This window comes from Saccopteryx leptura, chromosome 3, assembly GCF_036850995.1.
Source record: "Saccopteryx leptura isolate mSacLep1 chromosome 3, mSacLep1_pri_phased_curated, whole genome shotgun sequence".
NCBI lineage: Eukaryota > Metazoa > Chordata > Mammalia > Chiroptera > Emballonuridae > Saccopteryx > Saccopteryx leptura.
The window spans coordinates 164,258,400-164,276,430 of NC_089505.1; the positions used below are offsets into that span (position 1 = coordinate 164,258,400).

Here is an 18,031-nt window from a genome sequence, read left to right on the forward strand (position 1 = left end):
GTCATTTCCATCTCATTTCTGTCTCCTTAACTCAAGTAGTCCACTTGGCTCCACCTGACATTCTCCCTCCTGCACTGTGTCCTAGATATTCTCAAGGCAACAAGTTGGATCAGTCTAGAGTTACCTCATTTGTTTCCCATCTCTTGGGGATCACTGCTCTTCATTGCCTGATGTCTAATGTCTTTAATACTGTTTTTTCAAATATTTTGTCTGATTTTTTTTAAGTTATTTAAGTGGAAGGCAAATCCAGTTTGTTTTACTTAGTTAAAAAGCTTTGGTTACTTTTAAATATTGTTAAAACTTTAAATAAAATTAAGTTTTTTGTTTTTTGTTTTTTTTGTATTTTTCTGAAGCTGGAAACGGGGCAGAGACAATCAGACAGACTCCCGCATGTGCCCGACTGGGATCCACCCGGCACGCCCATCAGGGGCCACGCTCTGCCCCTCCAGGGCATCGCTCTGCCACGACCAGAGCCACTCTAGCGCCTGGGGCAGAGGCCAAGGAGCCATCCCCAGCGCCCGGGCCATCTTTGCTCCAATGGAGCCTTGGCTGCGGGAGGGGAAGAGAGAGACAGAGAGGAAGGAGGGGGGGCGTGGAGAAGCAAATGGGTGCTTCTCCTATGTGCCCTGGCCGGGAATCGAACCCGGGTCCCCCGCACGCCAGGCCGACACTCTACCGCTGAGCCAACCGGCCAGGGCCAATAAAATTAAATTTTAACCATTTAAGTTTAATAGGACAGCTTTTACCAGGGAATACTCTTGCTAAAGTGTTAAGCTATGTGCAGTATCTCAATTTTTAATACTAAAGCACCATTTTTAAATCCTAGTACACTTAATCTAGCCCAAATGATGACAAAGTGATAGCTCCAGGTGCCCTAACTTATAATTCCTCATTTTCGTTTGAACACCGTTAGTATTTATTTGCCTAAGGAAATTGCAGTTATTTTATGCTTAAACAATTACAACCTATCATTATTTGACTGAACTATTAGAATGGAAAGATAATGTTATTTTATATCTTCAAATAGAACAGAAACCCATTTATTCATGCAAAAGAAAAAGTTCTTTATTATGTTAACTATATAACTATTAAACACAGCTGTTACATAGTCAGATTTCTAATTTCTGTATGTTTATTTTAATAGGTATATTATTTCCCTTTATGTTTCCCCTCCCACATGTTATATTCAGATAATTCTGTAAGTCTTCAGTATAATTCTAGAAATGAATATTCAGATATACAAGTGTATGTAACTTGTTTGTTTTATGTCCTACAGATAGTATTTGGGAGGGGCTGTTCTTTCTATAAAATTTCTTATGGTTGTCTTAAATTTTTCAATAGATTTCTCTAATTAAAATAGGAAAGATAATAGTTACTTCATAGATCCTCTGGGATAAGAGATATTTCTATTTTAGCCAACCTTTTCCCCCCTCTATTTCTAAGTAGGTAACAAAGACATAGTTTTATATCCTAGGAATTGATGATATTCTTACTTTATATTTTTTTATGCTAACAGGTACTTTGGAAGTTCGTCTTATGGGCTGTCAAGATATCCTAGAGACTGTCCCTGGACGGTCAAAAGCAACATCAGTTGCACTACCTGGTTGGAGTCCAAGTGAAACCAGATCATCTTTCATGAGCAGAACAAGCAAAAGTAAAAGTGGAAGTAGTCGAAATCTCCTAAAAACCGATGACTTGTCCAGTTGAGTAAACAGATTTTTTTTAAATCATATAACAAATTAAAGGGCATTTACACAAGAATGGGGAGAGTCAAAGTTGCACAAAAAAACCCTTTAAAATTATGATTTTTAAAACCTGTAAAGACAGGATAATGAGAACATCAACAATATTCACTTTATTAAGAATATATTAGAAAACTGAATGACATATAGTATTAATTCTTTTGGAAGATTGAAATATTGAGTATCACTCTTTATACCAAACTAAAAAGTGTACAGAGGCTATGGGACTTGTCGTATCTTGATTCTTTTAATGATATAGTAACACTCCTAAATTAAAACTGAACTTTTTGATAACTAACCACTGAGCCAGACATGTTTACTAGAATAGTCGCCCACTATCCCAGTAGCATACTGAAATGGAGGAGCAGGTGAAGGCGGTACAATATAAGAGGTTTATGAAGCACCTTGGAGAAATTCTAAAGTATAATTATAAACTAGGATGCAAATGTATTACTTGAGAAAAGGACACACGACGTTTCAACCTAGTACATAGTACAAAGGTACGTCTTTGCTTTGCTGTAGATCAGTGGTCCCCAACCCCCGGGCCGCGGACCAGTTACTGGTCTGTGGGCCATTTGGTACCAGTCCGCAGAGAAAGAATAAATAACTTACATTATTTACGTTTTATTTCTATTTAAGTCTGAACGATGTTTTATTTTTAAAAAATGACCAGATTCCCTCTGTTACATTCATCTAAAACTTACTCTTGACGCTTGTCTCATAAGTTCGACGATTATATTTGAAAATACCACAGTTTTTATGCCGGTCACGTAATTTTATGTTTTGCATTTATCCATCCCACCCTAAAGGCCGGTCCGTGAAAATATTTTCTGACATTAAACCGATCCGTGGCCCAAAAAATGTTGGGGACCACTGCTGTAGATAGAAAGATTTTAGGAAATGTATAAAAATAGATAAAGTCTAAGGCAGGGATAGTCAACCTTTTTATACCTACCGCCCACTTTTGTATCTCTGTTAGTAGTAAAATTTTCTAACCGCCCACCAGTTCCACAGTAATGGTGATTTATAAAGTAGGGAACTAACTTTACTTTATAAAATTTATAAAGCAGAGTTACAGCAAGTTAAAATATATAATAATAATTACTTACCAAGTACTTTGTCAGATTTTTGCTAAGTTTGGCAGAATAAATCTTTATAAAACAACTTACTATAGTTAAATCTATCTTTTTATTTATATAATACTTTTGGTTGCTCCGCTACCGCCCACCATGAAAGCTGGAACACCCACTAGTGGGTGAAGGGACCAGGTTGACTACCACTGGTCTAAGGTAACAACTTATATAAATAGCAAATACAACGGAAGAAAAACTGGATGATTGCTATAATTGAACAACATGAATTTGCACTATGCAGGTCTGCTTATTTGCAGACTTTAGCTATCTATTTATCTTATCTATCTATCATATATCTATATATCATCTATCTATCTATCTATCATCTGTCTATCATCTATCTGTCTATCATCTATCTATCTATTCATCTATCTATCATTATTTTTGGTGCACTGTTCCTGGAAGTGCTACAATACTGGGTTGATACGGGCATGGACAGGGCAGGCTCCTATTCCATCTCCCTACTCCCAAAATCTGTTTATGTGTTGTTCTCAGTTACAGGACAGATCTGATGTTAAACGGATAGGAACAGATATTTATGCTTGATCTTAACCAAAAGGCTGAGAAGTGACGCAGATTCTTTTCAATAAATATGTGCTGTACTAGAAGTGTACTTTCTCCTACAATTTTTTAGTATTTTCTTTTTTACTAGCTTACTTTATTAAAAGAATACAATACATAATACCTTTAATGTACAAAATACGTGTTACTTGACTGTTGATATTATCTGTAAGGCCTCGGTAAGTCAAACAATAAGCTATTAGTTAAAAGTTAGGTGTTCATCACCCCTAACCACATTGTTCAAGGGTCAACTCGAAAGACACACACACACACACACACACACACACACACACGTACATTGTGGCAAACACTATTGGTCACCTGTTAGCCCTTTCAATTACACTGTAATATTAAGAAAATAGATAGCAGTTGATATATTTTGTTTTGTCAACAGGATAATTTGGGAGTATATAGCGGTACTGTATATATATGTAAAACCAGTTATTAGAGTCAAAAGCTTCAGTATTGAATAAGAAAAACCTTACTTTCAAAAGATTGGAAAACTTTTGTTTCTATTAAAAAGTGGTAATTTTAAAGTTTTAAAATATTTACGCAAGTTTATAAATTATAATTACAGATGATGTCTGTGCAGTTTTGAAGCTAGATAATACTGTGGTTGGTCAAACGAGCTGGAAACCCATATCCAATCAGTCATGGGACCAGAAGTTTACACTGGAACTAGACAGGGTAAGATGAGAAACTTTGTACTTGAATTTTCATTATATTCATTTTGAATGTAAAACTATTTCATAAGACTTTGAGAAGTTTTATTTTTAACAGAATGGAAGAATGTAGTATTTCTGATATTTACCATTTGTTGAGTTATACCTAAATCTTATACCTTAAGATAGAAGTAAAGATCTGATTGCTGCTGTAGCTTTTGTTTATGCAGTGATTTGAAAATTTATATTAACCTGAAAGATCAACAACCAAAAGAGATATGATATTGAAATACATATTTTTTTAATAATGCGCACTCGAACCCCTAAGGTGGTTCTTCTGACTCACCATTTGTAGGTTATATTATCAAAGCTGGATTTGAAATGAACTGTTATGCTTAGTCATCCAGCCCTCCATGTGTCAGCATCTTTTGTGAATTACGTATATGGCTGGATTGCAATCTGTAGTTACAGAGGTTAACTTGGTTCACAGTAAATTTAAATCCATTATGATAAGTAACTTTTATTATTTCCATTCTAATATATCGGTATATGAGAAGAAAATATTGAAACTTAATTATAATTATATCTAAAATGTAAAAAATGATTAAGCTTTTTTATCATTTAATGCTCAAATTGATGGTCCATGTGTCATTTAAAAAATACATTTATGGCCTGACCAGGCAGTGGCGCAGTGGATAGAGCATCGGACTGGGATGTGGAGGACCCAGGTTTGAGACCCCGAGGCTCCCAGCTTGAGTGCGGACTCATCTGGTTTGAGCAATGCTCACCAGCTTGGACCCAAGGTCGCTGGCTCGAGGAAGGGGTTACTTGGTCTGCTTTAGCCCCACGGTCAAGGCACATATGAGAAAGCAATCAATGAACAACTAAAGTGTCGCAATGAAAAACTAATGATTGATGCTTCTCATCTCTCTCCGTTCCTGTCTGTCTGTCCCTGTCTATCCCTCTCTCTGACTCTCTTTCTGTCTCTGTTAAAAAAAAAAAACATTTATGTATTAGTGAAAGCAGATTTATAGTGTTTAATGATGATGTGAGGTGGTATGGTTAGTGCTCTAGCCTCTACTTTTAGAATATTTTTCCAATTTATAATTTTTATTATCCTTCCACCAGCATCCTGATTGGGCCCTCATCATTGCTTTTCTTGGTTCCAGTACTGCTGTATCTGCCACTTAAATGTTTATGTACTTGAGCAAAACACTTAAGTTTTTATGTATGCCAATTTCCTTATCTTTACTAGTATCTACCTCACCAAGGTGTGTGATCATTAAATCCATAAGGAAAATACATAAAACATTTATGAAACAAAGTGAATGACCATACAACTACAACTGAGGATATTGGCTCTTTTTATTAAAGTAATTTACTAATTTTCATGTGTCTGATAACCAAACTGATCTTTTGGAGAATACTACTTTCATCTTAGCATTCATTCTCTGGCTTAAGATCATTCATTTATGCTTGAAAAGTTATTATAAAATTATTCATTTAATCAACAAGTATTTGTTGATACCTACATATTCCAGACACTTCCAGGTGATAGATGAGCAGCCAACAAACATAAACAGGGTCTCTCAAGGTTCTCTCAGGAAACTTAAAAGTTAGTGGCTCTTCAGTCTATATCTGATTAGTTGCAAACTTTTTGCCATTACATCTGAAACTGCGTATAAGAATATACCATCTCGCCTGACCAGGCGGTGGCGCAGTGGGTAGAGCGTCAGACTGGGATGCAGAGGACCCAGGTTCGAGACCCCGAGGTCACCAGCTTGAGCGTGGTGTCATCTGGTTTGAGCAAAAGCTCACCAGCTTGGACCCAAGGTCGCTGGCTTGAGCAAGGGGTTACTCGGTCTGCTGAAGGCCCGCGGTCAAGGCACATATGAGAAAGCAATCAATGAACAACTAAGGTGCCGCAATGCACAACGAAAAACTAATGATTGATGCTTCTTATCTCTCCATTCCTGTCTGTCTCTCTCTTTGACTCTCTCTCTTTGTCTCTGTAAAAAAAAAAAGAAAAGAAAAAGGAAAAAAAAAAGAATATACCATCTCATCTTCCACACATACCTTTATTTTGATGATTTCAGTTAAAATGATATTGAGGACTTTGAATGTCAGGCTAAGGCATTTATACTAATTGGTATGGGAATGGGGGACATATAACAGAAAAATTGATCTTTGGATTTAAATGAAGAATGAATTTGAGGAAGGAGAGGCTAAAGGCATATAAATCATGAGGCTACTCTAGAGCCACAAGTGTAAAATGATGAGAGCTTGACGTAAAATGTGGCAATAGGAATAGAAAGGATACAGCAGTAAATGAAGGAAAAATTAGTGTAACTTAGTGACTACATGGATATGCGTATGGAATTTATGATTTTCAAAGAATAATGCCACAGAACTTAGATAAATTAAATATCGGAGGGGGATGGGTTCTGTATACCTAGTTCTATAAGTGTATGGGTATATGGGTTCTATATTCCTAAAGATGTGGAACTAGAGGTCAGGGCTGGGTAAGTAGGTTTAGAAGTATCTGATTATAGGTCACAGTGAATGTCAAGTGGATAAGATCACTCCATTTATTTCATAAATATTTACTAAATATGTACATATATATATACTAGGCATTTTACTATATTCTAATTTACAAAGATAATATATACTCATTGTTGTAATGGAACTCATAAGCTTAATAATTACTACTTTTCTGTTTCGTGTCATGCATCATTCTAGATGCTTGTGATTATTGATCGCAATAGTTTAATTCCCTATATTTATGAACCTTACATTCTAATGAATGAAGACGAATAGTAAACAAGGTTTTTTTAAAAAAAAAATCTACAAATGCAGTGAAGTCAATGAGGTGGTGTAATTAAATGGGGTGGGGAGCTACTCTAAATAGAGTAATTAGAGAAAGTCTCTTTGAGGAGGCTACATTTGACCTGAGACATGATGGGTGAAAAGTTGGCCAGACTTGCAAAGCTTCAGGGAAAATGTACCCAGCAGAGAACACAAAACATGCATACCCCACCCCACATCGTGAGGTAGTAGAGAACTTGATGTGTTATAAGAAATCAAAACCGTGAGACAGACCAATGTGAAGTAAAATAGCAAATGCAGATAGGTGTCAGATTGCTAGGGTCTTTATTTATAGGCTATATATTGGAAGACAATTGAGGAGCTTTTAATAGGGGAGTTAACATTATTGAATTCCCTCTGATAAATGATCTGATAAAAATAAGTACCATATACTTATAGAAGCTAATAAAAATAATTACTAATCCATAATGGAAAAGAATTTTTAAGTAAGAAAACAAAGGTCTAACAATCAAATCATATCCCAAGGTTGAGGAGAAAGGTTTGCCAAAGAGAAATAAAAAATCTTTGAGTTGGATCAGATCATACTTTAGATCAGATAAGCATTATAAAAGTTAATCCAATAAAGAATGCTAGAATGGGCCTGACCTGTGGTGGCGCAGTGGATAAAGCGTTGACCTGGAAATGCTGAGGTCACCGGTTCGAAACCCTGGGCTTGCCTGGTCAAGGCACATATGGGAGTTGATGCTTCCTGCTCCTCCCCCCCTTCTCTCTCTCCTCTCTCTCTCTCCACCCCCCTTTCTAAAATGAATAAATAAAAATAAATAAAAAAAAAAGAATGCTAGAATGGTGAGATGATTAAAATCCTGTTACATATGGAACAATGGAACGAAAATGGGATTTTGTGTCTGTTAAAGAAAAAATGTAAGAAAGATTTGATAACTATCTTTTTTTTGGGGGGGGGGAGTTTCTGTATTTTTCTGAAGCCGGAAACGGGGAGAGACAGTCAGATAGACTCTCACATGCGCCCAACCGGGATCCACCGGGCACGCCCACCAGGGGGCGATGCTCTGCCCCTCCCGGGCGTCGCTCTGTTGCGACCAGAGCCACTCTAGCGCCTGGGGCAGAGGCCGAGGAGCCATCCCCAGCACCCGGGCCATCTTTGCTCCAGTGGAGCCTCGGCTGCAGGAGGGGAAGAGAGAGACAGAGAGGAAGGAGAGGGGGAGGGGTGGAGAAGCAGATGGGCGCTTCTCCTGTGTGCCCTGGCCGGGAATCGAACCCGGGACTTCTGCACGCCAGGCCGACGCTCTACCTCTGAGCCAACCAGCCAGGGCCGATAACTATCTTTTAAGTTAAAAGGAAAATGCAGAAAGAATGAGACTAAGGATCACGAGAGATTTCAATTTATGTGCAACTCGAATCTATTGGTGGTGATTTTCTGGAGCTCACTGCGAGTTACTGGATACATTCTGGTTTTCAGAGAAAACTATACAGATCAAGTAGCAGTGTTTGCTAGATGCTTTGGAGAAAGGGCAAGTTGTAAACTGTAGTATGTGTTCCATCCTTAGATTGACTATACTTTGTGGCTGTGAAGGATAAAGCAAAAGTCAATGGATGGCAGATTTCGTTTTGGTACAAAGAATAATACTGTTAAAAAATGTAGTGAGCTGCTAGAGGAAATAGTAAATTCTCTCTTAATAAGGTTGAATGGGCAATTTATAAGTTAGAGTCTTTAAGGGAATTCTTGTACCAGAACGACTGCACTTCTAAGATACTTTTTCAATTTCATTTTCTCTTCAGGGCAGGAGGAGAAATAGTATTAGTACACATGCTATAATCTAGCTGTTTAAATAGGCCTATATAATTAAGTCAGGCTCACCAGAGAGAGAAGTACAATTGAGGTTGACAGTATTTATAGGTATAGTCTTCCTATCTTGTTATATTTGCATCTTCTTCTTAAACTGTGTGAATAATACATAAGTATTTATGATCATAAAATATTTTTGTTTTTGTTTTTAAAATAGTGGGTTTGCTGTAAGGTTGGTTTTGAAGCCGTAGAGACTGAGTTCATTGTCCATCTGCTACATAATTAGCTATTTGATAATATACAAGTTACATAACCTTACTACCAGGCATTCAGTCTCTAAAATGGGGATGTAATATAACTTCACAGGACAGTTAGGAAGAAAAACTGAGGTGTATATAAAATGCTTTACATTGCCTGGTATATTTTAGCCACTCAATGATTTTAGTTCTTTTAACCCTAGGGCTTGATGGACGTGTGGCTATAAATTTGAGTATAATAGAGGAACATGTTAGGTAATGGAGAATTAATTGGTTGAATGTCATTTTCTTTCATTTCAGAGTGTATTAAAGTAATTATAGGATTTTTGATGAGTGATATGATTGAAATGAAACTTAAGAAAGATAATTATTGTTAGAGGGAAAATGGCTGGTTAGAAGATTGCTCTTGTAGCCAGGTTATTGTGTTTGGAGTTACATATTTAAAATAGATCTTAAAAGTAGTTAAATGTCTTGTGATCAGTTTATAGATAAGGAAACAGAGAACCAAGGTAATTAGTTAAATTAATAAATTTCAGAGCTGGTATTAGACTTTCAATGGCCTCAATGGATGCTCTTCCCTCTGTGATAATTTGAATGAGATAGATAACAGTGGCACAGAAGACGAAACAGCAGATAATGAAAACCTACAAGAGGGAAATAGTTTAAAATTACACAAACACAATGTTAGAAAACTACACTGCTCACAAAATTAAGAGATGTTTAATTGCTTCATATTCATTTTGAGGTATCCCCTAATTTTTGTGAGCAGTACAGAAAGACTGATAACTGTTGATTTGTTGTTCTTTACTTGCAATTGTAATCTTGACCTAACAATTGTGTTTTTTTTGTTGTTGGGGTTTTTAATTTTTTTTATTGAATTTATTGGGATGACATTGGATAATAACATTATACAGGTTTCAGGTGTACATATCTATATATTGCCTAGTGTGTTTTCTGTCCCAAATCAAGTCTCTCTTCATCACCATCTATCTTCATCTATACACTTGTTTTTCTATTCTGTTCTTCTCATTTTGGAGTAACTCTCCCTTTGAAACTTTTAAGACACTGCATGGCTAAGTAAAGCTGTCCTTCATGCTAAGTAGACCTTTTACGTTTCTGATAGTTGTGTTTCTTTTCCCTAATTATGTTTAGGAGCTAAATTCTCTGCAGAATTGTCTCAGGAGACAGCATGGAGACATTTTTTTATTATTGGGGTCCTGGGTAAATTTGGAATTTGCCACTCAGGGAAAAAAAGGGTTTGAAAATCGCTGATCTAATCCAGCCCCTTCATTTTACAGATTAATAAGGAAAGTATGTCCTAAGGGTTAATTAGACTAATGTATAATCCAGGATTCTTTTTTTATTTTAAAGAGAGAGGAAAGGGCATGGAGCAAAAAGTATCACTCATCGTTGCTTCACTTTAGTTGTTTATTGGTTTATTGTCATATGTGCCTTGACTCAACAAGCCCAGGGTTTTGAACCTGTGTCCTCAGCATTCCAGGTTGATGATTATCTACTGCACCACCACAACCAGGCTAATCCAGGATTCTTAATAAAGCCTACTTTTAGTTCTGTGCTCTTTCTATTCTTATCAGGTTACCCTTTTTATGTTTTCTTATAAAGTTTGGTCTTTATTAATGTTTATTAGAAATACAATAGCTATATAATTACTCACTTTTTCTGAATTTCCCCAGCTCTCCTATTATATAAAGTTTAGTTCTTCTCATGAGAGTTTGAAATAAAAGACAAAAGGATGCACTAAGCCTTTATATAATCTGTCCTCTTTTATGTTTCCTTTTGATTAACCTTACTACTGTAAAAGAGAACAATCTTTATTAATATTAGAAACAGAGATGAACTCTGTCCTTAGAACTGAAACAGAAAATTTTAGCAGGAGTCAGTGCTGTTAAGAGCAGAGTAATGGGCCCTGGCCGGTTGGCTCAGTGGTAGAGCGTCAGCCTAGCGTGCAGAGGACCCGGGTTCGATTCCCGGCCAGGGCACACAGGAGAAGCGCCCATTTGCTTCTCCACCCCTCCGCCGCGCTTTCCTCTCTGTCTCCCTTTTCCCCTCCCGCAGCCAAGGCTCCATTGGAGCAAAGATGGCCCGGGCGCTGGGGATGGCTCTGTGGCCTCTGCCTCAGGCGCTAGAGTGGCTCTGGTCGCAACATGGTGACGCCCAGGATGGGCAGAGCATCGCCCCCTGGTGGGCAGAGCGTCGCCCCTGGTGGGCGTGCCGGGTGGATCCCGGTCGGGCGCATGCGGGAGTCTGTCTGACTGTCTCTCCCTGTTTCCAGCTTCAGGGGAAAAAAAAAAAAAAAAGAGAGCAGAGTAATAGAGAATCTTCACTGATAAATGGAATAGGAGAAAAAGAAGACATCAAGAGTGAAAGTCAGTAAAAAGGTAGTGGGATTACCAGTTTGGAAGTAACAGTGGAAAGATTGTGTTCATTGGCATGACAGTGGCAGTGAGAGGTGGAGTGTAGGTTACAGGACAAGATTATTAAAGAACTCAAGGGATTCTTAACTATTTATTCGTTTCAAGTTTTCAGAAATTAACTGTTTACATTAAATTAAAGAAGGTTAAAATTCAACTATTAAACCACCCACAGTCATATCCTCATCTATGTTACTGAAATATAAGCTGATATTTGAGAGTGTAGTTGGGTGTGCAGCAACATTGTGGGCCCCAGCCCATGTAAAACTTAGGCATAGGGGAGAACGCCTTGTATGCTAGCTCACTAAACAGCCTGCTTCTTGAGAGAAAAAGCAAGAAAGTCTTTCAGATAACTCACACTGGAGCATGAGTAAGAAGGTGGAGGTAGAGACCCAGATATTTAGAGGAAAAGTGAAAATGAGAAACTAAGCCAGTGAAAAAGATTCTTCCCTATAAAAGGATAAAAATGCAGCAACATGTTTTTAATGGGGAGTAAAGCATCTTAATATAAAACAAGTCAGAGAATAGTAATACAGAGACATTTTAATTTCCTTCATGTATGAGCTGTCCGACATTAAGCATATTGTTTCCTCTGAGATGCTGTATTTTAATTTATAATACAGCTTTATAAGTTCTCTGAGACCATGAACACTGTATATCAGATATATATACTATATATATTAGATAGATAGAAGTGTGTGTGTGGAGGTGGAGGTGGAGGTGGAGGTGGAGGTGTAGAGAGAGTCTACTTTTTTCTTTTTTATCTCCTCTTGACCACTAGGTATTCTCCAATACTCCTTAACGTTAGTTCTTCACTCTAATATTTACTATCATTATAGGGGATTTAAAACTGTATATCTAAATAATCTATTAAACCTGCTATTATTTCAGATTTCTTTGAACACTTCAAACCTAGTATACCTGTACTCTGTCATTTTAGCAATGACATATTGAGATCTTAATTCAGTATGCCAAACTTGCACCAAATCTTATTTCCTTAAATGAGATAACTACACAAAGCACCTAATTAATACCTTGTAGTACATAAGGTTATGTAGTAAATAATAACTCATGTTACTGTTATTCCTCTGGTTCTTTTACTTCATTACCCCTAAGCCAGATGTTTGATCAAACATTTCCTTTTTCTTCAATCTTCTGAAATGGACTGAAGAAGGGTTCATCAACCTCTTCCATTTTTTTTTTTTTCTCTATTTACTCTAAAACCAGTGTTACCTGAACCATTTTCTTACTGATGCTCCTACAACATTTTTCATCCTTGCTTTATACCACACCTGGTATGGAAACACCAGCAGCAAATCATTTCTACCATCTGTCTGATCTGCTTCAATCTGTTAAATGCTGCTGAAATGAATCACATCTATTACTATAAATTTCATTTTCTAGCTTCACCTAGGCTTGTAAAACTTATCCCACTTTTCAGATCTTTACCCCATTACTAGCAACTTTTTTTTTTACCTGTCTCTTTCTTTATCATCATAGTATTTTTATCCTTCATATTGCTTATGTTGTACATCACATTAATTGATTTGCAGATATTGTACTAGCCTTGCATCCCAGGAATAAATTCTGTTTGCTCATGGTGTATGATCTTTTTACTGTATTGGATGAATTTAGTTTGCTAATATTTTGTGTGGGGTTTTTGCATCTATGTTCATCAAGGATATTAGTATATAATTTCTTTAAAGTATCTATCGGATTTTGGAATCAGGATAATTCTGACCTCATAAATGAGCTAGAGAAAAAAATAAAAATAATAAAAATAAATGAGCTAGAGAGTCTTTCCTCCTCTTGTATTTTTTTGAATAGATCTAGAAGGATAGGTGTTAGTTTTTCTTTGAATATCTGGTAAAATTCACCTGTGAAGCCATCTAGTTCAGGGCCTTTGTTTGCGAGGAGTTTTTGAATACTGCTTCAGTTTCATTAGCTGTAATCAGTTCAGATTTTCTGTTTTCTCTTGATTCAGTTTTGGAAGATTGTTTCTTCCAATATTTATCCATTTTGCCCAGATGGCCCAACTTTTTGTCCTATAGTTGTTGGTAATTTTGTTATGTATTACTGCTCACAAAAATTAGGGGATATTTCAAAATGAATATGAAGCTATAAAATATCCCCTAATTTTTGTGAGCTGTATATAATTCTTTGTATTTTTTATAGCGTTGGTTGTTACTTCTCTCTCTCCCTCTCTCTCTCTCTCTCTCTCTCTTTCTCTAATTTTATTCGTGACTTCTCTTTCTTCATGAGTCTGGTTAATGGTTTGTTAATTTTGTTTATCTTTTCAAAGAAATAGATCTTGTTTTCATTGATCTTTTGTGTTTTATTTTAGGCGTATTATTTCTGCTCTGATCTTTATTATTTTTTACCAGTCTGTGTACCAGCAGTTGAAAAGCACTACCTTAAACCTTATTTTTTAAATTCATTTTTCTTCTTGCTGCTCTGATTGGATATTTTCTATTTTGTCTTTCAAATTGCTGATTTGATTCTCTGCTTCATCTAGCCTCCTATTGATTCCTTTTAGTGTAGTCTCCATTTCAGATACTGTATTCTTCATTTCTGACTGGTTCTTCTCTATAATTTTATGTCCTTTTTTACTGTTGACTGTCTCTTTAAGTTCTCACTGAGTTCATCCATTCACCTCCTAAGTCCCTTGAGCATCACATGCAATCAGTGTTTTGAACTCTGTATCTGGTAGCTGGCTTGCTTCCATTTCATTTAGTACTTTTCTGGGGATTTCTTGTCTTTCATTTGGGGCATGCTTTGTCTTACCATTTTGGCACTGAAAGTCCTGCTGTAATAGATTCTGAGCAAGGCACATTACATATGTCTGGTGTAATCCTCTCAATAATCTTATAAAGATGTGTACATTTATTATCACTGTTTTGGGATTATTGAGGTTAAGTAACTTTTTTCGGGCCACACAGCTAGGAAGTTTTGGAAATAAACATAAGTGTCTGATACCAAATGCAAGTCTATCTGAAGCCAAAGCCTATGTTCTTCATACTAGGAGGGTATGATGATGGGTAGAAACAAGTTATGAGTCTCTTTGTTTCCAATCCATGCTCTAGTGTAGATTTTCTGAAGTGCATATCATCATCACCATCTTGGCTGACATTTATTGAACATTGTATGCTGAGCCCTATGACAGTGATAGCATTATTATACATATTTTATAAAGGAGCAAACTGAGGCCCAGAAAGGATAAGGAACTCGCCCAGGGCTACGAAAGTAGGCAGTAGTATATAGATAAAATCTAATCCTGTTTGTTCTACAGAAATGTATTGTATGTGCAGCACCAGGCAATTGTGATTATAGAGCCCCTGTTTTAAACTACCATACTGCCTGATATGATCTGATTTCTATTTCTCTGTATTTTACATCAGTGGCAGCCTATAACTTACAAGTTGGAGACAAAAGGCTGAAGACAAGTCATACAAAGCCCTTCATAACTTGTTTCTACCCATCGTCATTTCCCAAGGTGTTTCTACATATATTCTAGGCTTTAACTATATGAAACTATTTCCTATCCCTACAATATACTATATGCTTGCTTAACTTTATACACTCTTTTCCCTCTAACTACTATGTTCTCTCCTCCTTTAATCTTGTGATTCATCCCTCAAAACTCAATTTAAGTAATTCTGATTTTTTTTTTATCTTTCTCTACCTTTTCCTTAAAAAAAAATGGTCAGCTTTCTCTTTTGTGTTATTGTGGCTATTGTCTCTATTGTTAGATTTGTTTACATTTCTGTCTCCCCAACAAAACAATAAAATATTTGAGAATAGGACCATAAGTTGTTTCTCCATCACAGTACTTAGTATACATATTCATTAAGTATTAATGGAGTGAATGCAAACACTGTATGCCAAAATAATTTAAAAACTAAAAGCAGTTTTTCTCAGCTTCCCTCCCACACACACTTCAATGTATCCACTGGACAATGACACTTCCAGTTAGTACAGTGATTTTCAGATAGATTCACAAATAGAAACACATTGGACTCTAGGGAGGGATAGACGTGTAATTTGAAAATGTCTGTTTTCTTGCCTACTCCCATCCTTCTCTAAACAATTGAATATGGTTTACTTCTCCCTGGCATAATTGTGTTTAGACAGTTAATGCTTTAAAGCACAGTATAGGCATTTTAGCTCTTTTCTACCTCTGACCTTTAAAGAAATCTGCAAGGCCTGCTTGCATTTAGCACTGAGAAATACAAAGTAGCCAGAAATGTTTTCTATAAGGAAACCTGTGGTATGACAAGATTAAAACACAACAGTTTTAGACAAAATAAGAACCATTAAATTGTGTTTTAGAAGCTTGGGGAAGAATTCTCGTCAATATGAGCTTGCATCAAAAATAATCTCAACAGATAATGGGATTATTAGTTATGGAATGTAAGTATTTAAATTAATAATAGAAGAGCTTGAAAACATGAGTGAAGAATGAATAATGAACCTAGATGACTACCCAGAGTTTTGTTTGTTTGTTTTTTTACTAAAAAATCAAATGCAGTTATGGACAGCTGAAATTTGCTTCAGAATAATTGAGGGTTAAATGGTAATGAAATATGATTTACCATTAGTTGATAAATTGTTAAAGCTGACTGGGAAGGAAAACCAAATACAACTTACAAAAAATAGGAAACAGAACATGTGAAATTGAAAACTATGTGAATGGGTTAAATAACAAGGTAGTTAGTGGTGTGGAAGACAGAGCTTAAAGAAGTTACCCGACTACAACATAGGTCGAGATGAAATTATGAAAAAGAGGCCGAGAGACATGAAGGATAGAATGAGAATGACTAATACACTAAGTGGATGGAATGGAGAAAATGGGGCGATGGTCATGTCCAAAGCAAGAATTGCCTAGACTTTTTCAGAATTGATGACCAACAGGAATCCTCAGATTTGAGAACACAACTCCCTAGAACAGCGGTTCTCAACCTGTGGGTCGTGACCCCGGCAGAGTCGCCTAAAGCCATCGGAAAATACATAATGCATATCAGGTATTAACATTTCGAATCATAACTGTAGCAAAATTACAGTTATGAAGTAGCCACCAAAATTATTTTTTGGTTTGGGGTCACCGCAACATGAGGGAACTGTATTGCGGGGTCACGGCATTAGAAAGGTTGAGAACCACTTCCCTAGAAGGACAAATAAAAAGTTATCTACATCTAAAAACTCAAAGGAAAAACATGGGCTGGATTTAGTTGAGAATGCCTTTGTGGAGGAGATGGGTGTTATATCAGCCTTGATGAAAATAGAATTTGGACTGATACAGGAGAGAATAGTATGACATTTTATGTGACAGTATAGGTTTAGTTTGGGGAATAAGATAGGAAATCAGAAATAGGAGCTATATATATATAAAGACACAGGCAGACATGTTTACACTAGGCTTGGAATAATCGGTAATCTGAAACTTTTTATAGGATATGAATTGATATAGGAAGCAGTTATACATAACTGTTATGTAGCTATATGACTACTTTGTATCATAATTGTCTACTTCTCTTTTTCCACATAAGGGAGCAGAGTCACCTACATCTGTAGGAGGTAGACTTTTCAAGCAAAGACCACAGCCTAAGGATGGGAGGAGAGGGAAGTCTGGGTGTTTGTTTTCTTTTCTCCTTCCCTATTTTTGCAACAACGTTCATCTGTGGCTGTAGCTCCTGTTGGACAGTCCCTTTTCCAAGATACAGTTCTCATTGGATTCTGGTAAATGTTGCCTTTTGACTGTTCAGGCTAAGGATGATAGATTTCTACTTTTACTAGCCCTCAGATGCTTCCCATCCTTTGTTGGTTCCTTAACCTTAATTACAGCTTCATAAATGGTTGGTTTTTAAAACTCAAACTCCTTGAGTATGCAGTCTGTTTGCTGTTAAGACCCTAATTCATATGTTTATTAAGCCTGTGTTATCCTCAGAATTCTATATAAGACTAGGTAATAGAAGAAATAGGAGACCAGCCCTGGCTGGATAGCTCCGTTGGTTGGGGCTTTGGCCCGAAGTGCAGAGGTTGCTGGTTCGGTCCCCAATCAGGGCACATGCAGGAGAGGATTGATGTTCCTTTCTCTGTCTTCCCCTTCCTCTCTAGCTAAAATCAATGAATAAAGATTAAACAATTAAAAAAAAAGAAATAGAAGACTAGTTAATGTGACATCTGCTATGGTCACCTTTATAAAATCTTTTTCTCGAATCTTGAATTTCCCATGTTTTGAGTAATTTTCTTTGTTTTAGTGGCTGCAGAAATTTTTCTTTCTGCCTTTTCTTTTTAGCAGTGGAGCCTAACTCATATTCATCTATAAGGTTCCCAAACATTGTCAATTCACAGAATCCTCAGTGTTCCTGTAAATTTTTTAGTGTGTCTCTGGGCCAGAAGAAGCACCCAGTAGTTAGTTCCATTTAACAGGGGTCCCCAAACTTTTTACAAGGAGCCAGTTCACTGTCCCTCAGACCATTGGAGGGCTGGACTATAAAAAAACTATGAACAAATCCCTATGCACACTGCACATATCTTATTTTTAAAGTAAAAAAACAAAACAGGAACTAATACAATATTTAAAATAAAGAACAAGTAAATTTAAATCAACA

General features: G+C 36.6%; 1 protein-coding gene and 1 non-coding gene across 2 annotated transcripts in view; one reads left to right on the forward strand and one right to left on the reverse strand.

Annotated features, from left to right (window-relative positions):
• Positions 1-18,031, forward strand: part of PKN2 (protein kinase N2) — a 158,142-nt gene that overhangs the window by 109,388 nt on the left and 30,723 nt on the right. Inside the window, exons 7-8 of the mRNA XM_066376729.1 lie at positions 1,517-1,702; positions 4,014-4,123. Coding sequence (XP_066232826.1) covers positions 1,517-1,702; positions 4,014-4,123 — 296 coding nt within the window. The remainder of the gene's footprint in view (positions 1-1,516; positions 1,703-4,013; positions 4,124-18,031) is intronic.
• LOC136401759 (U2 spliceosomal RNA) lies at positions 3,258-3,447 on the reverse strand. Its single transcript, XR_010750753.1, has one exon. It is a non-coding gene; the product is annotated as a U2 spliceosomal RNA (small nuclear RNA).